At 33.2% G+C, this 15,206-nt stretch overlaps 1 protein-coding gene across 1 annotated transcript; it reads right to left on the bottom strand.

The window, feature by feature from the left end:
* Positions 1 to 1,144: 1,144 nt before the first annotated feature.
* On the bottom strand, positions 1,145 to 13,720 carry LOC145037440 (5'-3' exoribonuclease 3-like). Its single transcript, XM_078986091.1, has 23 exons — positions 13,383 to 13,720; positions 11,580 to 11,682; positions 11,407 to 11,483; positions 11,129 to 11,320; positions 10,768 to 10,887; positions 10,616 to 10,678; positions 9,849 to 9,998; positions 9,304 to 9,468; positions 7,662 to 7,739; positions 7,478 to 7,564; positions 7,148 to 7,399; positions 6,881 to 6,976; positions 6,482 to 6,577; positions 6,131 to 6,201; positions 5,074 to 5,202; positions 4,871 to 4,947; positions 4,210 to 4,250; positions 4,040 to 4,114; positions 3,796 to 3,953; positions 3,152 to 3,256; positions 2,604 to 2,679; positions 2,147 to 2,226; positions 1,145 to 1,976 (listed from the first exon to the last, which is right to left on the bottom strand). The coding sequence occupies exons 1-23, from the start codon at positions 13,584 to 13,586 to the stop codon at positions 1,343 to 1,345; spliced, it is 3,129 nt and encodes a 1,042-aa protein (XP_078842217.1). The 5' UTR covers positions 13,587 to 13,720; the 3' UTR covers positions 1,145 to 1,342.
* Positions 13,721 to 15,206: the final 1,486 nt, after the last annotated feature.

Here is a 15,206-nt window from a genome sequence, read left to right on the forward strand (position 1 = left end):
TTGTTTTGACTTCATTTTTTTACGTGGAGTTAATAAGATAAATATCTAATTTAATGTAATGTCACATAAGGAATACAACCAGTAGTTCCGTTTGTCAAATGCATAATGGTGTAATTAGCTGTTATTTTCCAACGTTGATGACCAATTGAGCACAAAAAATACTTTAGTGACTAAACGTATAAAGTGGCCAAACTTTATTGTACTACAATACCAAAAACCCTATTTTTATCTGTGATGTTCTATGTTTTTGACTTTCGTTGTTTTTATTAATCTGGTACAGATTATGATATGGTTTATGATTTTCAACATAATGTTACTTGGGTTTTATGAAAAAACGGTTTTGGATGTTTTACTCTTTATTTGAAAATAAAATTTTGGTTTAAAATTTAGGATGTTACAAATAAAGATTCGTCATTGAGTAATATTCAACTTTTATCCATCCAAGCACGAAAATTGCTCCCTTTCACTTTTGCTTTGGTAAAATTGTCTTTTGTATGTTTCATGGTTTTGAGATTTGAAAAGTTAAACTTTTAAGTATTTAAGTTTATATTCCTATGTTAAGTCGGAAGCACTTCAGCACTTTTGCTTTGGTAAAATTGTCTTTTGTATGTTTCATGGTTTTGAGATTTGAAAAGTTAAACTTTTAAGTATTTAAGTTTATATTCCTATGTTAAGTCGGAAGCACTTCAGACCATATGATTGACAGATATACCGAAGGAACTTAACAAGCTCACAGGCTTGATGACTTCATACGATCTAACTTCATGCATCATACTTTTTGGAGGCTTCACAACTAAACTACAGCCCAACATTTTTGCATTCATGTATATTTTTCACATATTCAACTTTATAAATGTTGAAAGCGAAGTAGAAAAACATTGCAAAAGAAAGTGCGAAAATAAGTTGCGCAATAAGTTGTCAAAAAGCAAAAAGAGCGCATTTAGGATAGCTTTTATGTTCAGTCTGCATGTAATAAAATATATAAATTGGTACTTTAAAGTTTTATGAAATAATTGATTAGCCAAATTTGGTGTTAATCAAAAAAAATTTAGAACGGCGGGTTATAAAGCAAAAACTAGTTTCAGCTAATCTGCAGCCTAAATATAAAACCCTACACAAATTTACAAATACAAAATGAAAAGCATTGGAATAAAGATTTTCTGGGTTTTATTATTGGATTCGATAAAAAGATAAGGAGCATAAAAAGCAAGTATAAATACAACAAAAATTAGAGGGGAATCATCTAATATCCTGAGCTGAACCTATGGAATGAATTTGATATAAGTGGACACATATGATACATATCTCTATGTTATGTATTCCAACATAAACATAAACATATCTAACGGCGATGAGGGGGTCTTCTATTCAATGCTGAGAATTGGTTGCCTCCACCATGATGATGTCTTCCTCCTCCTCCTCTGTCGCCACCCTGATTCCCACGAGCGGCTGCCCATCCTGCAGTCTGATTGGCGGCACCACCATACCCACCACTGTTATTGTAACCCTGGTGTGGATAGTAATGAGTAACGGCATGTGGAGTTTGATGGGTGACACGTGGATCGTATTCGTATCCAGGGGTTTGATGATCTGAACCTCCTGACCTACTACTAGTGTAATTGGCATGGGCAGGCGAAGCATAAGGATGGGGTTGGGCATAGTTATGTGATTGTGGAGTAGGATGATAACCCGATTGCGACTGCACCATCCTACTTTGGTTGTGATGATAGGATGCTGGGGGTGGGAGTGGGAGTGGTGGTGGTGGTCTAACAGCATGGAAAGGGGGTGGGCGTGGGTCATATGGATGATGATAATGACTATTTCTTCTGTCTGTCTTTATTTGTAAGCTATTGTTCACAAGTCGATGTGCAGCATCTCCAAGCTGCCGCCCAGGATGGTGGTGCTGGTTATTATTATAATTATTATTATTATTATTGTAATTGTTGTTGTTGTTATGCTGCCTGTTCTGCCCATTCCTACATCAAAAGTAGAAAATCATTCTTTGAGGACTGGAACCTTCTCCTTCTCTTCTCTATCAAAAAATGGAATAAAAATTCCATTCCATGGTGTAGGTGTCGATGTGTTTGCTATTTTGTTGGTTTGAAAGATTTGAGGTAAGTTATAAGAAAGAACAGTAATATGGTACCTTCCGTTCTCCCAGGGCTTTCTTCCAGAATCTTCATGCCATAAAGCAGGCTCTGGTTGTAAATCATCCACTGTCACCGTCTGCACCACAAATTTATTTTTATTCCACCACAAATAAAAGATAAAAAAGAACAATTGGCATTGCTATATTTATTTCTTTCGCCTATAGAAAGACTAAAATTTAATGAATGATAACTTTTTAATAAATATTTTTATCGATTTAGATTATAATATTAGTTATATAAGTAATAAATACATTACATAGTTAGAAAAAACATTGGTGTCATTAATCAAGTATCAAAAGCTCAAGCTGAGTTGGGTTGGGTTGGGATTAAGAATTGTAAAAATATTTTATATTGGAATGTTGGGTTAAGTTGGGGATAAAACACATTCTGTGAATTTAGTATGACAAGACAATGAACGTTATAGCATGCATATAGGCTGTATATAGCAATTACCTTTTTTGGTGGTTTGACTCCTGCAGGTGGTCGAGATATATGGTTATGATATTCAGGCAGTCTGTATATAGCACATCTGAAATGCATGCAAGCAGACAGTAAAAATTAGATTAGTGAAACTGAACCCCTCCCCTCGGTTGGACAAACAAAGCTAACTTTCTTTCTAGGTCTATTTTTCTCTCGTGGATAACAAGGCTAAGGCTAAAAGCCATCCACCCCAAAGGAACAGAATGGAAGGCACCCAAAAGTTGAGCCAACCTTTAGACGGACTGCTTTATTCCAAGTCCTTTCACCACCCACACCCATGAGCCTGAGATGATCTTTTACAGATATCTCTGTCCTCTGATATCAGATCAGGGAGAGCGCATTTTTTACGCAGACAAAAGATCAATAGCTTATTAGTAGTCTATGTCCCACCTTTCTAGGTTGGGAAAAAAAAATTGCAATTCATCTTTCTCCAACTTCTTCTCTTCTGTTTATTTAACAGGGCCTACTTCCTTACACACCAACAACACTAAATAGCAAAAAGGCAATGAAAGTTTACATACATGACTTGATTATCCATGATGTCATCCATGCCGTCAACAGGTGAGCTAAATATTGGAGGACAGGGATCTCCGGCACAAAGGGATAGATACCCATTCATCCCACCACTGCACACACCCACCAATTAAATCAGAAAAAAACACATACAGTCTTGCAAAAAGAAAGGCTGAATTAAAAAGCAACCTACACTCTTTATTTGTGTATTATACCATCCTTCTTCCATTTCTTTCTAGTACAACATTGTACTTCTACTTCTTTTTTCATACTAAAGTATTCTACTTTGAATAATCTAACCAGTCCCAAGTTTTTTTCTTACCAGGACATTATACTTTGAAAAGTCTACTTGTGTATTGTAGCATCCTACTTTCATTTCTCTTCGTTGATGCATTTTACTTTCAAAATTTTCTTATTAAAACAAGACGTTGCCTACCCAGCTATAGCATTATACTTGTGATTTTCTTTTTCTTATTTGAAAATCATTCTTCAAATAACCTAACAAATTAGAGCAGTAAAAAACTGCTTTGTAATAGGAAGAAATGAAACCAGGATGCTATTATAAAGAAATCAATGAAAATAGGTTGCATTTATCCCAAGACAAAAGATTAAAAATGCCAACAAGTAGACAGACATTGCAATACAAACCTACCTCGCGAGTGGGTCGATTTGTTCTTTGACTTCAACTCGTTCCTTGGCGGATAACTGCTTACATCGGTCGTTTAGAGAGAATATGTATGGAGATAATGTGTGTGATAATGCCACAAAAAGCATGTCACACATCGTGCTGTTTCTCCGAGCCTCTTCCTCCTGCATATAAATCATCAAATCATTTTCCTTCAATAGATACTTTCATCAACAAAAAGAAAAAAAAGGCACCAATCGTGTCCTCATACCGTTAAAGTATGCTCAACTTTTGACACTTCTGCAAGAAGACGATCTTCATCAATGAAAGGCAACTTTGCTATTCCCTACACGTACGTAATTACCATAAGTTTGTTAATAATTTCAAATACGGACAAACCCTGTTAAAGGAAAAGGGAAAAGAAGAGAGCATAGTGGATACCTGCCATGCAAAACGCTTCCCATTCATGTCGACTTCAAAATCTGAAAACAATTACAAGAAAAAAAGAAGACAACTGTGAGGCCCTTATTACAAGTCTTAAGTGGTGGTGTGGGATACCAATAACTTCCACCATGGTTTTAGAACTGATCCAAAGGTTACTGGGATAGTCTATAACTTCAAGCTGGCATGGGGTGTTACAAAATTTATCAGCAGCAGCCCAGCCTTTCTAGGTATTGAGTTGGATGGATTTGATACTCATTCCAAGTGTGAGTAGAGACCAATTTGTTATAATTTGTCTGGCTACATGCAAGAAAGAGAAAAAGTACTTTCCTTTTTTGTGTACAATAGCTATCTCTTTGTATTACGTTTACAGCATAAAAATGGCACTTTGAAAAATCTACCCAATTATAGCATACTTTTAGTCTCTTCCTTATTAAATCATTATGCTTTAAAAGATCTACCCAACTGTAGCAGTGAAATTGGTTTTATATTTGCATGGCATTGCTATGAATATGATTGTCAAAGTAGGAAGACATGAAAGTAGAACGTTATAATTAACAACTCAATGAAAGCCTTAACTTGTGGGCTGGTATAATTTCCATCATGGTTTGGAATTTTTATAACTCCGGGCTTGGGGTATTAGATTAAAAAAATACTTTACCTGTTGGGTAAAAATCGATAATAGGTGAGTCCGGATCCATCATCAACTTTCTATAATGCTCGGGAAGAGCATGGGAACTGTAAAATTGAACTCAGTTAAAGATATTTTTTTGTTAATATGGAAGGAATCAAGATTATATATATATATATATATATATATATATATATATATATATATATATATATATATAAAACAGGTTCGACCTTGCAGCAGGAAACACGCCCATCAGTTGATTAAACGGTTTGAATGGGGAACCGAGTTCAAAATTGATGCTTAATTCTCCAAGATCCTTAAGATCAGAAGCAAACGGTGCGTAATGATATGGGTAAAACCTGAAAGTACAAATATGAAATGTTTCAATAATCAATATAATAATTTTTGAGGAACTTAATGCAACGAGGCATACCCCTAAACCCTAAGGTGTCCAAGTTTAGGGCTGTGGGTTTAAAGGATTATGGTTTAAAATTAATCCACCAAGTAATCTATTAATGGCTGTTTTCTTTTGACTATGCAGAAAGAACGACTTATTAGAGAAAGTCATCCCCTTAATTCCTATCTTTTTACAAAATTGGCCTCATTTATTTTTTCCTTCCGTTTACCCAACTGTGGCGTCATTTTCTCAAATATGTTCAAAAACCATTGATCCAGACAGCAGTTTATATAGACAACACTACATGGAAAGACAAGGCCAAAGTTACTTGTACAAAAACAAAAGAAAATTGATGGTTGGCCCTTTTTAGAAAAAATAGATCAAGGACTTTTAGATATGTTCCCAACATACACCACATTGAGCATCTGACAAGTTGTTCAAAACTCCTATATCATAATTCCACCCAAGAACAAACTGGAAATACTTCAATGTTTCCAAAATCCATCAAGTATAAACAGGTAGTACCAATTAAGCTTTCAGCTAAATGCAAGATACACCAACATAGATTCATTCATTTGTTTATGATAGCATCCTACTTTCAAATCTTCTTACTAAAGCATTTTAGCTTCAGCTTTATCTTATTAAGACAATGTACTTTAATAGATCAAGCCATTTATACATGTGAAAACTGTTTTGTGTTTAGACAGCATTGCTGTTTTTGGGTACATTTTTTAAGTACAATGCTATAATAGGAAGAGATGAAAGTGGAATGAAATAAATGAAACAAATAATGAAATAAATGAAAGGGTGTTGCTATCTTTTTGCATTTAACCCTTATTTTTGTAAAAATAGTGGCTTTACAATAAATATATATAGAAGAAACTACTTACCACTGCCAGGAACAGACACCTTCGTAGTAATAATGCATCACCCAACACAAGCCTTCTGTGTATCTTAAGACCTGTGAAAAACCGTTAGCATATACTTTAAGGTTCATTCTTTTGGAAAATAACCCAATTTTATTTATGTAACTTCTATAGGCAACTTTAAAAATAAAAAATAAATAAATAAATAAATAAATAAAATCATCATGCCACTTAGATTTATATTTTGTTTTCTAAAAAAATGGTTAGAAGATATAATTTTTTATAATAATCTTATTTAGGTTTAACTGAGCTTTTCATTCGTACATATCAACTAAGCACAGGACGGAATCAACTGAAAAAGGTTTGGAATCTTACAACATCTCTCCGTATTTCCTCAAGCTCTTCAGGGGAACTTGCAGAGAACTTCTCTTCATAGTACCTCTCTTTCCATCCAGGCACTCCCAATTTGATCTGGCAACAACCCATCATGAGAATAACATAACATGTAAACTATAAAATCATCTTTCATTTATTTGTGTATAGTAGCATCCTACTTTCATTTCTTTCTATTACAACATTGTACATGCACATACTTGTTTTCTTATTAAGGAAAAATCTAGTCATATACATATAGTTTGCGTCATTGTAGTTTGAAAAGTCCACCCAAATATAGTAGGGAAAAATAGGTTTGTATGTGGATTACAAAATATAGAAGTAGATTGGCATTTGTAGAATATGGTAAGAGTATTGAGGCATATAAAAGATAATAGTAACCTTATCTTCCTCCGGCTGGTCAGAATTAAAAGCATCAGACTTGTCACGAAGTATCCCCTTGAGTTTTGTTTTGAGTTCTTCCTTATTGTCAAGTACCTGAAAACAAGTAATACTTTTTTTTATAAGATCTGGATTCTGGAGAGCCAAAGAAGAAGGAAGGAAGGAAGGACGACAAGTGAAGTGGTTATCTAATTCCTGGTCCTAAACAGTGAAAGGGTTTAAGTAAAAAGCAGTTGATAATGTGAGTGAGAAGGGAAACAAACATACATCATTTTCAAGACTGGACTCAGCTTGAACAATGGCAGCACCAACAGAAGAAGAGGTGGAGAGGCGTGCAAGTTTTTGTGGTCGGGAATGGGGTTGGTATGGTGAGGGGGAAGGTCCAGAAGCAAGACGTGATCCCTGAAAGCGGCCGACTGGAACTAATGAGTCCGGCTCCATTTGTGGTGCCGCATCATCTCCTCTCATTGCTTGAGATTTTGCTTGGGATTTCTCACGTTTTATCCTTTCTGCTTGTCTCTGCACAACACAAACATATTATTATCATTATTAATTAATATCCATCTTTCTCAAGTCAAAATATATCTATCTACTCACCTGATGCAACCGCCCTCTTTTCTGAAATATTTTATCTTCGTATGACCCAACCGCCTGAATAAACTGCTCCACTTTCTTAAGGTCTGGCTGGGAGTCAATAACAAAACGATTCAGTCCACTCCAGCAGATACATAGATACATACTACTAGTTCAATATAACATATTAACATTACATAATACTCACCTTGCTTCCATTAGTCAGATACCCATTCAGGCTCCTAAACTCCTTTTTATACACCGCTAGCAGTAAATTAATTGCACCCTGTCAACCACCACCACCCAGATATAACAAATACACCTTAAACAAGATATATATATATATATATATATATATATATATATATATATACATATTAAATTACTCCTCTTTTTCTTCTCTTTTTTTCAGGTTAAAGTTTCAGAATGCTACTTTCTTTTTTCTTTCTTTCTTTTTAGTTTATTATATAGCATCCTACTTTCATTCCTTCCTGTTACAGCATATTCAAATTCCAAAAATCTACCCAAATATATAGCAATGTCATCAAATTACAAAACAATTTTCACTGCTATAATTGAGTAAGTAGATTTTTCCTAATAAGGAAAAATTCATAGTACAATGCTCTAACTGGGTGGACTTTTCAAATTACAAAACAATTTTCACTGCTATAATTGAGAAAGAAAATTAAAGATGCTATGATAAACAAATAAATCAAGGCAAGTTGCTATCTTTTAAGGCTATGTTTGGTGTACTAGTTGAAAAGCTAGCTGTTAGCTGAAAAGTTAGCTGATAGCTGTTAAATAAAATCTAGCTGATAGCTGAAAAGCTAGCTGATAGAAAATATCGTTTGGTAAAACTAGCTGAAAAATGTGAAATGACATAAAAGGACATTCAAAAGAATGTGTTTTTATACTTAATTAACAGGTATATTTGGAAAATTTTAAAAAAGTTCTTAAAAAGCTAGTTTAAGTAGCTTTTTAAAAAGCTAGCTTATAAGCTACTTTTTGGCTTGCCAAACATGACGACTTAAAAAAGCTCGAAAAATAAGCTAGTTGTGGCGCGCCAAACACAGTCTTAGCCCTTCTGAAAATATTAACACATCATTTGAATCCTCTTCTTTTAAGATTAATCTAATTGGTTACTTCTCGTTTGTAATAAACTTCTCTATGTAGGAATCAAATTAATTTTTATCTGCTTTTGTATTCTGTCATTATATGTAAATACAACGTATCGGTTTAAAGGGGTGTTTGGAATTTCATCTAAAAACTCCTTTTTACCTTATTGACATCTTGAAAAGTTAATAAGTTTTGAAAAAAAATAAAAGGTGTTTGGATACCTAATAAGGACTTTCAAAACAACTTTTAGTTTAGCCTTTGAAAAGGAGTTTTGAATAAGTTACAATTTGTAATTTCTTGGAATGACTTATGAGTTATTAGAAGAAAAAACAAACAAAAGTCAATAAGTTAGCCAAACACTTTTTAACTTATTGACTTTTGCCACTAAAAGCTAATCCAAAAACTTTTTTAAAAACTACTTTTCTCACATTCATAAGGCAATAAGCCCTTTTGGGTAAAAGTCCTTTTTAACTTCAAAATGAAATCACAAACACCCTCTAACTCTGCTCTATACATTACTTAGCTACAAGTAATGAATTTTTTATTTGTAAAAATTAAAAAATGAATCGTGACAAAAGCTCACTAAAATTTAACCAAAAACTATACATTCTAGTTATTTTCGATAAAAACAAATTATTATTTTATTAGATAGAATCATTGAAATAAAAAAAATAAATAAATAAAGTTGTGTCATTATAAAATTAAATAAAAACGGGTTTTTATTCTGATTGTACCTCACGTATTTCCAAAGTGGGCATATGTGGTAGAAAGTCGTTCCCAACAAAAAAACACATGAAGATAAAGTCATCAACTATGCGCTCAAAATCAATCTTGGAAGGAGGATTAGGAATTCTCATCTCATATTCAAGGTACTCTCTAAGAGTCCATATGTTGAGAAACTGCAAAGCATACACATGTTATTCCATAAAATACAAAGCCTTCCACGAGCAGAAAATAAATTGGGGTTAAATGCAAGAATAGCAACACTCTTCCACTGATTTATTTATTAAAAAACCCTACTTCTGTTTCTTCCTATTACAGCATTGAACTGTACTTTAAAAAATCCACCAATTATAGCAATGTCATCCAAGCACGAAGCTATAGTTGGACAGATTTTTCAAAGTAATAAGAAACATATCGAATAGCAATGCTATAATTGGGTAGTTTTTCAAAGTAGAGTGCCTTAATAGGAAGCAATAACACATAAATAATGGAAGTTTGTTGGTATTTCTTGCATTTGGCCTAACAAAGAACTGCATAAGTTCAGTTTGACAGCTACCTGGTATGGTTTCTTAGGCACAATCTCAGCATTTCCTTTTTCATCAAATTCACCAGCTTTCCTCTTTGCCTTTCCTTCACAAGTTGCTGCTAAATGACCCATTTGACCACAAAGAAAACACTTGTCTTGTTGTCCAGGAGTAAATACAACCTGAAACAACCCAGTGTCATATGCAAAATACATGTCCGTGCCCATGTTGACAGCAGGATAATGGACTTGATGAAATAAAGTCCATGTGTACACATTATCAAATATAGTATTTCTTTTGAACACACAGTCTAAATATTAAAATCTCTCTTAAAGTGTGGTCACCACCTCTACTGTTTGATAATACATGCACTGTTATAAACTTATAATCAGCAAATATACTTGTCTACTAAAGACATATTGCACTCCTCAATTTAACCTCTAAAAACTGACTCAATGGTTACTCTTTCTTTATATATTTTCTTCTCATATCATGGTTCTACTCACCGTTGTCCCAATTATATAGCATGTCAGGTGTTTAGCAGAGATCACTCACTTGAATAAGATGATATCAATAAGCATGGATCACTATTAAGTTAAAAAACAGAGATCACTGGCACTGGACAGCATTAGGTGTAAATAACCAAATTAAATATATAATGAAAAATATACTTCTAAGTTAAAATCAAAATATTATTATCTTCCATTCTGTTTCCTGCTAACCAAAAGGTCAACAGATTAGAGTTCCTTCCCCCTAGTTTATTGCAGATACAACTAGATTAAGGTTTGTGCAATTATACCTCTCTAAGTATCGAAAAGTGGACTTCATGGGTAGCTAAAGCCAACATGATGAGATCAGCATCCTGTAGTTTGAAAAAAAAAAAAAGATCAAACTTTAAGTGGACAATGCCAAGTGTCAAATGAAAACGAGTTGAAGGATAAACAATAATACCAATCCGTATAAGCAATGGCGGGTGTTTGGATCAAAACCAGGAAGGTTCCTTTGTAGGCGAACATATGACATTATCTTATGTTCCCCTTCACCAGGAACATTAGCATCTGAAAGAATAACCTTCAAAAAAGATGAACAGGTCATGACTCAGATAAGTTTGCTTCTACAATAAATGTTCCTTGAGTAATTTTGAAGATGGATGCAACTTAAATAGTAGTGGGATTTTTTTAGGAAAAAAAATCTACCAAACTATTGTAGAGTGGAAAGTAGAATGTCCTTCCTAATTAAGAAGAAAACTAAAAGTGCATGCAATGCTGTAGGTAGTATATTGAAAGTGGAGAAATTTAGAGAAAGAATTTACCTTTATAGGCTTCCATCCAGGATCATTGTTTAATCTTTGGTGAACATAGTACTGGAGAGCAACAGAGAGAACAGCCATAAATTCAGTCCCAGGGGTGATGACATTTGAGTCAAAAGTTTGTGATTCTTGTTTGGGGGGAAGCTTTCTGCCTTCCCTCTCAAACTCCTCTCTAAGCCTCTCCTCCTCAGCTGCCTACAAAATGCAATTTCTCAATACAATAATCAAAATTAAAAACTGAGCCCCTTAGTTTAATCGGGGTGTCTGTTTGTTACACGTACCGCATCTGCTGCATCTTTGGCTGCTCTAAACCGCCTAGATCGCTGCTGATTCATTTTTGCCCTTGGAGCAACACCATCTACACCACATTTTTTTCAGATATTTTTGTAAGAATTCATTATCAGTTCTAAAAAGAAATATGATATTACAAGAATTTTTCAGGCTTACTACACACCAATAGCCATATAAAGCAATTTCCTAGGTCGCACCATCACAAACAGCCGATCGATGTAGTCAAACATGCACTGGAACACCTCATTAAAAGAGGTTGGAGAAGGCTGCATTCATCACTTTTCATTATTAAGACAGCGCAAGTGCATAAAATCTTACAATCCTAGCTGCTGTTTCTTTTTGACTTAATAATAAAGGATTTCTTTGAATTAATACATATAAATTACAAACATGCTGACTTAATTTGTTAAATCATAGTTTGGACCATTTATGTATCCAGGACCTCCCAAAAACACTTACGAATCTTCAGCAATGTTACTTTTTTATATTACGATTTTGGTGAATACGAGAGTTTTGTTATTGTCCCTTAAAACTTTTGCCTCCACATGGTAACATGAGGTATTGACTCCATATCACTTCTAGACAAGGATAAAATGGTCATTTGCTCTCAATAAGACGTTTCATTCGGTCCAAAAGACTTTGTTATTCAACAATTCCCCTAGACAGAATTCATTCATCATACAGAGCTCTATCCATTCAACAATGAATGGGAAAAAAATAAAAATAAAAACAGGCAGTTATCGTTACAGATAACTCCAAGACATATATGTCATCAATGAGGAAAAAGACTAAACAATGTTTCTCACAAAACTGCATATAGCTAATTTTAAGGATGTAGTTATGCTTGCTTTAAGTAACATCTGGAGGATTAAAACCTAAGAAAGAGGCAAAGAGATCTTTCCTCCAGCATGCTTGGTACCATCCTTGAAACAGAGCTTATCATTCCTTTATCAATCCAAAATAAAGGATAACGAAATGCCATGATTAATTCCATGTGTGTGTTTCATTAACCTCGATAATGATGCTTTTTAGGTGAGATGAATGTAGAGGGTGAGATTTACTGAAAGCAGTAGACTTTGGGGACTAAAATCTCAAAGGAAAAGTCCCCACACGAGTGTCCTATCCATAGGAGAGGTCTCAGGTTCAAGCCTGGGTATAACCTTTCTTGCTACAAAGACAGGGACATTGTGATTTACCTCCCGCATGGGTCACGTATACCCTTTTAAAACCTCAATGAAAATTGGTGTGTGTTGTTATTTGAAAAGCTTTGATATGTGGGTTTTGCTCAATGGTTTCCGTTCTTCCTTGCTGGGAATTTACCAAAGCAATTTTTATACAGCAAGTGCTATTGGCTTCTTCGTGTTTATGTATTCTATTCACCATCGACCATCGTACAAACAAACTTGAAAGATTTATCAGGAAGTAGATAATAGCTGAATACAGATTAACTAATTGCCGGTATTTTGGCTATACAGATAATTGAACAAGAGTGACTTTTCTAGGCTCCAATATACTAGGTACCCATACCCTTTCGACCAAGCTAGAGAAGTAATTTGGCAACAAGACAAGTTATAAGGTGAATTTTATATGCAAAAGGGCCATTAGGTTCAATATAGAGCATCTCAGCCATGAATGATATTATTCTATTCTCCGATGTCAAGGATTGGAAGAGAAATTTTCAGGATTGAATGTGAGGCTAACTTTTTAGTGTATCACATTCCTTGTGGATTATTAAGAAGCGTTTACAAACAGAATTATAAATGGTTACTCTAATCCTATGAGCTCTCAAAACCTTCCGAGTTTTTTAATCATTTGAAGAAAATATCGATGAGAAACACAGGAAACACAGGACATATAACTACAAAAACAAATTATCTCAGACTAAACATACATATACACACATAAAGAGATATAGATACAGAGATAAATATCTCTAGAGAGTGAGAGAGAGAGAAAGGATTGTTACCCGGTCTTCGGGGTGAAAACAGGGATGGATTATTCCGTTCATATCGAGATAAAGGTTGTCATACTCAATTTGATTAGGGTTAGGTTTACTTGTATCGACGGGAATTTTAATGCCGTCAATTTCAACGGCTTCTTCCTCTATAACATCAACAACGACCATTGGGTACTTCTCCGCTAGCCAGCGGTAAAACGCCGGTACTCCCATCGCCGCCGAAGGTATGTATCGTGCCCCGCTGCAAAAGGTCCAGAGCGCCGCTTTGCGTAGGGGTTCGTCTTGACAATCTGATTAATGAGGAAGAAGGGTAGGGTTGTTTTGTAATTTTGAGTATCAGGCGAACGTATCACGTCATGCTAAGTTATAGGTCGATGCCAAGTATCTCTTACAAGTCTTTTTAGATGGACTCACATCAAAGAGTTAATGGAGGAAAAATGTTGTATAAAAAAGTTTTTGTTTGATTGTATTCATTTGGTTGAAGATGAAAAATGTTAATATTATTTTTATATTGTGATGGATGAAATTACAATTAAATAATAATTTTTTAAAATTCAAATAAAATATCGATTAAGTTGTTTTTAGTTTTTTTTAAGTTAATTATATGTTGTTATTCTTTCTAGCAATTAAAAAAATTATAATTCAAGATGTGATTCTTGATTCGGTTTATGTCCAATAACGGTGGGATTAATGAATTTTTTCAAAATATATTAAGATGCTGATAGTGTTGTCCAAAAAAAAGAAGTAATCCAATAAAAATAAATTAAAAAATTAATATTTATAAATAATATTTTTTTAATATATATATATATATATATATATATATATATATATATATATAAATATATATAAATGTTATATATTTATAAATAATATTTTTTAATATATAATAATCCAATAAAAAAATTAATCCATTAAAAAGAAATAAAAAATTATTTAAAAGAAATTAATAACATAATAAAAAATATTAATTAATAGTTTATTAAAAATAATATATAATAATTCAATAAAAAAGAAAATAAATAAATATTTAAAATAAGTTAATAATGCAAGAAAGAAAGAGATGAAGTTTGGGCCACCGTTTGTCTTTCCAGCCTATTCAGATAGAAAGATATGGCTTTTGAGCTTTCTAGGAAAGACATATCTTATCGGGAAAAACCTATTTATTGTGCATATCAAGCAGTCTTTCCAGTCTATTCAGCCAAAAATATATGCTTGGACCAGGAAAGATGTCTATCAAACGGGACCTTAGAGCTCTTTCAATCTACCTCGAATAATTTTTTCACTCCAAATTTTGTATGTATATTTGTAAACTTTGATAGTTATCGTAAACATCTTTATCTTTATAAACCCGTATTAATCCTCTTATAATAAACAAAACCTAAAAATGACACATGTCATCATTTTAAACACGAATTGCCACATGTTATTTTGGTAGTATTTTTCATTTTCTTCATTTCTATTTCATTTGATATATATCCATACTAGGCGAATGTCTGCACGTTGCGCATAAGCATTTATATAGTTGAAATCTTTACAAATATATGTTTTTTTATATATAACAATAATGTTGTTGTTAAATTTGATATAATAATTCGTATACTAAATTGATATAATATATTGATTATTTTGAATTACATGATAATAGATATACATCTATTATAACTGTAAAATCTCAACTGTTTGAATGAGTTCTACCCATGAGTTACTCATGAATAAAATTAAATATAATATATGGCTTAATATTTATAGTTTTTCTTATTGTTCATTAATTTTTTAAAATTTATTTTCTTCAAGTTTTAATTTCTATTATTATAATTATTTAAAACATCA

The sequence above is a fragment of the Lactuca saligna genome, chromosome 3 (genome assembly GCF_052625555.1).
Source record: "Lactuca saligna cultivar CGN05327 chromosome 3, ASM5262555v1, whole genome shotgun sequence".
NCBI lineage: Eukaryota > Viridiplantae > Streptophyta > Magnoliopsida > Asterales > Asteraceae > Lactuca > Lactuca saligna.